The 8,089-nt window shown below is 50.0% G+C and overlaps 1 protein-coding gene across 1 annotated transcript; it reads left to right on the top strand.

The window, feature by feature from the left end:
• The first annotated feature begins 1,566 nt into the window (after window positions 1–1,566).
• Window positions 1,567–7,208, top strand: C11H1orf216 (chromosome 11 C1orf216 homolog). The gene is made up of 2 exons (XM_057785591.1): window positions 1,567–1,761; window positions 4,508–7,208. Exon 2 carries the CDS (start codon window positions 4,513–4,515, stop codon window positions 5,203–5,205), a length of 693 nt encoding a protein of 230 aa, XP_057641574.1. The 5' UTR covers window positions 1,567–1,761; window positions 4,508–4,512; the 3' UTR covers window positions 5,206–7,208.
• Window positions 7,209–8,089: the final 881 nt, after the last annotated feature.

Genomic DNA, 8,089 nt, shown 5'->3' with positions numbered 1-8,089 from the left:
GCCATATGGGTGTTGGGAACTGAACCCAGGACCTCTAGGAAGAGCAGTCAGTGCTCTTAACCACTGCGCCGTCTCTTCAGCCCCTACTTTGTCTTTTAATTTCACCTCTAAAGGAAGAACCATGACTTACCTGGAGCAGGATACCCACCCTTAGATTCATTGGGCTCTAGTTTGAGCCATGTGGTTAGAGTTGGAAGCCTGAAGGAAGAGCTGTTCTAAACAGCTGTTATTTTCCATGATGGCCTTGAACCTAGGCCCTTGTGCTAGGCCAGTGAGCCACCACCAAGCTACACCCCCTTCCTAGCTCTAGGATAGAGAGAACACTGCATAACCCTAGCCCAGTCAGCCCTCAGAGCACCTGAAGAAGAAACGGGCTTGAGGTTGTCACATACATATACACATACAAAGGAGTGGCCTGAGTTTGCTTGGCTGATTGGTTTGGATTTTGATACAGAGTCTATGTAGCCTCTGCTGGAACTCGCTGTGGAAGATCAGGCTGGCTTTGAACTCACAGGAATCCTTCTGCCTCTGCCTTCCAAGTGCTGGGATCACAGATGTGTGCCACCACACGTTACTTGCTTTGTCGTTCTAAAACAGTGATTGCCACCATTTCTCCCATTTCCCCTTTTGTCTCCTTATTTGCTGGTGTGATTTATTGAGTCATTCGGTCAGTAGTTTGCAGAATAGTGAACTGAAATCAAGTTGACACCAAGAGGATGCCTTTATCACTGGGTCAGGAATTGCTGTTATTTGGTTGAAAATTGAGTCCCTTGGGGGTGGAGAGATGGCAGAGGTTAAGAAAGTTTGCTGCTCTTTTCGAAGACCAGAGTTCGGTTCCCAGCAGAGAGAGAGAGAGAGAGAGAGAGAGAGAGAGAGAGAGAGAGAGAGAGAATATTAAATCTTTAGCCAGGCAGTGGTGTCTTAGGTGATTCCCTAACTGGTCGCGACCCACTGGTTGAGAACCTCTGTTTCAGACCATAGCCAGGCATGGTGGTGCACACCATTCATTAATCCCAGCTCTGGAGAGGCAGAGGCAGGCAGATTTCTCTGTACATTGGAAGATAGCCAGGTCTACATAGTGAGTTCCAGGACAGCCAGGGCTACATAAAGAGACTCTGTCTCAAAACAACAAACAAGCAAAACAACAAAATCCACATAGCTTTCACTAAATGAATTTAATCAAATAGGCACAGTACAAAGACAAATGTAAAAGTCGTCCGTCTCCCCATCCCCTTCCCCCCAGGCTAGAAGAGGGAATAACCAGGTCTAGGATTCAGAAGGGTTCTCAAAGATCCAAACTACAAGTGGAAACGAAGGGGGACTTTAATAGCAGAAAAGTGTGTGCAAAACATCAAAGGAGCGGGGCAGGGTGAAGACAGCAGCGGGACCAGGCGAACCGCGGCCTCTCGACTCCCAACCGGGAAACCCAGGAAGGAGGCACATCGTCGCCTTGTCTGCAACAAGGCGCCGGCCAGGGTGGTGATGAGATGACACCGGACCTGGAAGGATCGGGTCGAGCCGCAGGAGGAGGCAGTTCCTGCGCGGAGAACAGAACCGGCCCACGTGGGTCAGACCGCCCCGCCCAGCCACGCAGACGCCGCTGGGCTCTGCAGGTCGGGGCCGGGCTGGGCGAGCGGTGCCGGGACCACGCAGCCACGCCACGACGCGTGCACGCGCAGGCCGAGCACCCCCCGCTACCCCGCTGCGATCAGGCCCCGGAAGAACCGTAGCCAGCCTTGCAGGAGCCGGCGCTTCTAGGCCGTGAGTCCGGGCTCTGATGGAGGGCCTGGGGCCCCGCTGCGGGAGAGCGGGGTGGGGAGCTGCTTCTACGGAGATTAGGGTCACTGTGCAGTCTCGGCTGCCAGTCCCCATACTACTACCGCCCCCTCCCCACCTACACTGTGGATTGATTAGCTCGGGGGAAATCCAGATCCTGGGATGTCTGGACTCATCTTTCACTGACTCTGAACCTGGATCTTTAGTTCCAATCTCAGTCTGCCTCACCCCAGCTGCCTTTGTGAGCCCGGCCAGACTTTTTAGGAAAAATTTTAAAATAGAGGCGAGGGAAGAGCTTCAGGCCTTTTCTCATGAGCCAAAAGGGTGAAGCCTCTGAAGCATCTGTCCCCTTCTGCCCATTGCTGGGTGTGGGGTCCTCACCACCTATGGGGAGAACCTTCCTATTGGCTGCTTGACTTAATAGTATTCCTTATTAAGGAGTTATCGATTCTTCCAGTCTTGGTAATGTGGTCAGTAGAACCTCTTATCAGTTCAGACTCAAAAGCTGATGTGAGGGAAGGGAGGGGAGGAGGGTTCAGGACGTAGCAAACTGGGCACGGCGCACTGGAGGTGGGGGTGGGGGGGAAAGGCTTGTGATTGTGGATTCCAGAGGGAGGGGCTCCTTAGTGTGGAGGAGGAGCTTGAGACCAGCTCTGCAGCCCCGGGTCCTCCGCAGTAGCCTCCGGCTGCCCTTACCTTACTTTGTCTCCTGAGGACAGGAATCCCACCCTAGTTCCTCTCACTCACTCTCAGCAGGTAAATACCGACACCTGCTATTGCTGGGTATGTGCTAGAACCTTCCTAATGCTGCGACCCTTTGATACAGCTCCTCCTGCTGTGGTGACCCCCAGCCATTTAGTTATTTTTATTGCTACTTCATAACAATAATTTTGCTACTGTTATGAATCATAATATAATGTAAATATCTGTGTTTTGCGATTGTCTTCGGGGACCCCTATGAAAGGGTTTTTCCAACCCAAGGGGCCGTGGCCCACCCACGGTTTGAGAAGCACTGCACTAGAGGTTGTATAAAGGCGTTCCTTAGTGTTGGCCAAGGAGCCGGATTAAAAAGGATCACAAGATCGTTTAAACAATCAGTTCCAGTTGGCTAGGCATTTGCTAGCCATCAACAGTGTGTGCCAGGGATAGGAGACACACCTGGAGAGGACGGCATACAGGAAGGCAGTGGGGAGCCAGAGTCACAGTTACTGTGTAGTTGGTGTATATCGGGGCAGGACGCAGTGTAGTGTCTCTCTGGCTCAGACAGGGAGACTTTAAACACAAAATCAGAATTTCAGGACACTGAAGGCCAAATGAACACTGTCGGATAATGGTGTGTGTGCCTGGGGGGCCTCTGGAGAGTGGTATGCTTGGGGAGGGGTCTCTGGTGGGCTGCTGGGATGAGACAGACAGAGTGGGAACAGTGCAGAGAGGGCCAGGCAAAGCAAGGACTGCAGCAGTCTGACAGTAAATTAGGGGGGCAGCATTCAAAGCCATTTCCAGTCAAATATACACATTTTACAAGAAGGGTCATTTTGTTTTATTGAGATACAGTTTTGCTATGTGGCCCAAGCTGGCCTTGAACTTGCAACCCTCCTGCCTCAGCCTCCAGAGTGCTGAGATTATAAGTATGAGCTGTCCTACCTGGCTAAGTGTGTGTGTATGTGCGCGCGTGTGTGCGTGTGCGCGTGTGTGTGCGTGTGTGCGTGCGTGTGTGCGTGTGTGTGTGATCACTCATCTCTCTCTACACACACACACACACACACACACACACAGATTTTGTTTTTTGTTTGTTTCTATGAGTATCCCTGCCTGTCCTGGAACTTGCTCTGTAAACCTGCCTGGCCTCCAACTCACAGATATCCACCTACCTCTGCCTCCTTCCCAAATGCTGAGATTAAAGGCATGAGCCACCACCACCAGGTTGATATATGTTCTTTTTTTTAAAAAAAGTATTATTTGTTGTTATTTAACTGGGCACATTTAAAAAAATTTTTTTTTAAATTGTATTTGTATGTGTGCGCACACACATGTGGATGCCCAAAGAGGCCAGAAGAGGCTGTTGGTATGGAGCTCGCTTTACAGGCAGTTGTGAGCCATCCTAGCTGGGTGCTGGGATTTGAACCTGGGTCTCTGGAAGAGCTGCTAGTACTTTTAACTGCTGAACCGTCTCTCCAGCCACTGCATTTATATTTTTAACTGGAGGGGGATCAGGGAAAAGTCTGTGGCATTCATCTGGACAAAAAAAAAAAAAAAAAAAACACAAAAAACAAAAAAAAAAACAGAGCCAAATGAGAGGGAAGAGGAAGAACTGTCAGAATGTGGACAGCGGTGGGAGGGGGTGAAGAAGGAGGGTCAGAGTTCAGGGTGCTCCCAGGCATCTGGTAGATCTCTTGCTGGAGGACCCTGAAGAGGAGAGCTGTTTGCATGGGTAGTATCTGAGGAACCTTTGGTACTGCAAAGTTGAATAGCGGTTGTATGTGGGCGGGGTACATACCTGCAAGTCACTCACACTTGCTGGTTCTTGAAGCTACCACAGAGAATGAAGTGGCTGGGGAGAGTGTGTAGCATGGAGAGACGGTCAGCCTTAAAGGGAAAAAGGAAAAGCCTATGAGGAAGACACACCAAATAATCAGAGAGGAGGGAAGGAAATCATGAAGCGGTGACTGGGGCCCAGGTTGCCACTCCACCATGTCCTGCTGTGACTTATTCTTCTGCTTCCCCTTCACAGACCAGATGTTCGCTGCCATCCAGCCAGGTCTAGCAGAGGGGGCCCAGTTCCTGGGGGGCCTGCCTCCTGGAATATGTCAGTCCGAGCTCCAACCAGACAATAATTCCAACTTTGTGGAGAGTGGTAAGGATGCCAATAAGAATTGGCATGGTGTGCCAGGCAAAGTGGAACCCCTCCCGATGAGGAGTTCCTCTGAGTCACCCTCTGACAACCAGGTCTTCCAAGCCACTGGGCTCCTTGAGGCGGGAGTCCGCAGTCCCCCCGAGGGTGCAGAGCTCCCTGGTGCTGAGCCTGAGAAGCTGAGTGTTGCTAGCAGTGTGTGCTCGCCTCTGGAGGACATTGGCTATGCCAGCAGTTCCCTGAGCATCGACAGCCTCAGCAGCAGTCCAGAGCCTACCTGTGGGACTCCTGGATGCCCAAGCCCTCTGGATCCCCTTCTGCCCTCTGTGGCCCAAGCTGTGCAGCAGCTACAGGCTCAGGAGCGCTATAAGGAGCAGGAGAAGGAGAAGCACCATGCGCACTTGGTAATGTACCGTCGCTTGGCACTGCTTCAGTGGATCCGGGCTCTCCAGCACCAGTTGGTTGACCAGCAGGCCCGACTGCAAGAGAGCTTCGACACCATCCTAGACAACCGTAAAGAACTTATTCGCTGCCTCCAACAGAGGGAAGCATTGTGCGGGCACCAGGATCACTGCTAAGGGTGTACGCAAGTGTGTATATTTGCAAGCCTGTGTGTGGTTATGTACAAGTACGTACGTGAGTATCGGTAGGCATGAGTGAAGGTAATAAGTGTGTGTGTGCTAACATGTAGGTAGGTATCTACAGGCATGTGTGGATGAAGTTGTATGCATTATGTATAGCATGTATGTTTATGTATGCATGTGTGGCTAGATGCCCAAGAATGTATATATATATATTCCTGAATAAGATGTATATGCAAAATATTTGTATGCATATGTATCAGTTAAATGTACAGGCTTATGTTGGGTATGAATGAACCTTTGTGTGTTGAGATCTATGTGTGCCAGTGCTGGCATAAGAAGCGTATGTTAGGGATGTGTGTATTTGCAGAGAGACTTAAGAGCAGGTGTGAGCAGATAGATATATGTTCAGTTGTATTGCAGGGCATCCACCCATTCCCGAGTTCCCAAAGTCCACCCCAGCCTCATTCTCTACTGCATCTCCCAGCTTCCTGGAGAAAGGAGCCTATCTTGCTGTCATATATTGGAAGGTGGTGGTTGATATGGTTGCTCCATTCTCCTGGAGTTTCCCAGGGTACCTCCTATCCCTCCTCCTCATTTCACCCAGGTCTTGCTCTGTCCCTAATGTTGGCTTTTTGGTAAGAGCTTTTTTGTGTGTGTGGGGTGGTTGCTTTTTGTTTGTTTTGCTCATTACTGTACGCAGGATTGAGCCCCAAGCCTTGTGCGTGCAAGGCAAACAGCTTACCACTGAGCTGCACCCCCAGCCCCTGGTTAGAGTCTTTGTGGCTGCTCTGGCCTTCCGTTGCACATTTGCTGCGGTTTGGTCAGGGGAGTTGGTGGAGAACTGGTGTCAGGGAGGGAGCTGGCATGATGGTGGAGGTAATGGCAGGGGTGGGGGAGGGGATAAAAAAAGCTAGAAGAAACTTTGTGCAGCGGTGGTGGCACATGCCTGTAATCCCAGCACTCAGGAGGCAGAGATAGGCAGAACTATTGAGTTCCAAGCCAGTCTGGTCTACAGAGTGAGTTCCAGGACAGCCAGGGCTGCACAGAGGAACCCTGTCTTGAAAAAAGAAAGGAAGGAAGGAAGGAAGGAAGGAAGGAAGGAAGGAAGGAAGGAAGGAAGGAAGGAAAGAAGGAAGGAAGGAAGGAAAGAAGGAAAGAAGGAAAGGATGGATGGAAGGAAGAAAAAGAAAAGTAAAAGAAACTGTCCTCTTGAATTATCTTTGGCTCCATGGGATGGATGATGGGGATGGAAGAGAATGGTGGTGTGGAACTCTGTGAAGAACATGAGAATGGTGTTCTGAAACACACCATATTGCCCCCCTGTGAGGAGAGGCTGGCCACCATGTTAATTTAAATTTCTACTGAAGGAGACTGTGTGCATAGAAGCATGCAGGTAATAGACCAGATGCACCAAGGCTGTCGGGGCACAAGGAGGAAACCTTCCTTCTTTTCACCTCGCCCTTGCTGTCTACCTTGCCTTAGCAACAGTGAATGGCCAATTGGTTTCATTCATTTTTCTGCAATCTGAGTCCAGAGGAGCCAGAGCTCATCTTCCCAAGTGAGCCGGGGACAGTGTCAGTCCAGCATCCTGGGATGGTTCTTTGCCTTTTCTGCATGGCCCCTCTGAACAGGGATTGACAAGCCCCAGCAGAGGCGTCAAGCCTTGGAGATGAACACATATTGGGTCGACTAACAGTTAAGGTAGTGGAGCCTTTTGTTTTGTTTCTGGGTGCCAAGTGAATGCAATGATATGAAGCAGGAATGGTGGCAGGTGACAGGGAAGGCACTGATGGTGCCTCTGTCCCTCGGTCTCCCCACCTGCCAAGTGGGGGTCCTCTCACTCTATCTCCAAAGAGTTCCATCTTCGATTGGAGGGTGGGTGAGATGTGGTCCCGGGGACTTTCTATAGTTCTTGCATGTTGAATGTGAACCTGGCCTTTGGACCAATCCAGGATAAATAAACTAAGACAGAAAATTAAATCATTTGAGGATGTGTTTTTGCTCTATCTGTTGCCTGGTGGCCTCCTCCACACTCTCTGAGTTCTCGGTAGCTGGGACCAAGTGCTGAAAGTCTTGGAGAATTTGCCTAGCAGTCTCAGGCCCTCCCCAGCTGACAGTGGAGATTTGGCCTCTGCCCTGACTGCACCACTAGGGATTGTCCTTGTCCTAAGTCACACTTGGATTTGAGGAGATGCTGAGGGAGCATCCCATGCTGTGCACCCCTGCTCTGAAGGATGTCCTGACTGCAGAAGCCTGTGTGAGGGTCTTCACATGACTCTGACACAGATGTCTTTATCTTATTGTGGTACTATGGCACACGCCTTTAATCCCAGCACTCAGGAGACAGAGACAGGTGGATCTCCATAAGTTCGAGGCCAGTCTGGTCTACCAAGTGAGTTCCAGGACAGGCTCCAAAACTACAGAGAAACCCTATCTCAATGGATGGATCTAGAAAACATCATATTGAGTGAGGTAACCCAGACCCAGAAAGACAAATATCATATGTACTCACTCCTAAGTAGCTTTAAGACATAAAGCAAAGAAAAACCAGCCTACAATTCACAATCCCAGAGAACCTAGACAACAATGAGAACCCTAAGAGAGACATACATGGATCTAATCTACATGGGAAGTAGAAAAAGACAAGATCTCCTGAGTAAATTGGGAGCATGGGGACCATGGGAGAGGGTAGAACGGGAGGGGGGAGGAAGGGAGAGGAGCAGATAAAAATATATAGTTCAATAAAAACAATAAAAATAAATAAACAGTACTATATACATAAAGTATCTGGAGACTTGTGTTACTTGTTGGAATGGGGATTTTTTTAGTGGGGGGGGGCAGAAGGGAATAAGGAGAGACTCATGAACTTGAAAAGGTC

Source organism: Chionomys nivalis, chromosome 11 (assembly GCF_950005125.1).
Source record: "Chionomys nivalis chromosome 11, mChiNiv1.1, whole genome shotgun sequence".
In the NCBI taxonomy this organism is placed as follows: domain Eukaryota; kingdom Metazoa; phylum Chordata; class Mammalia; order Rodentia; family Cricetidae; genus Chionomys; species Chionomys nivalis.
The sequence above is the reverse complement of the archived record's forward strand: the minus strand, read 5'-3'. Positions and strand labels throughout refer to the sequence as shown.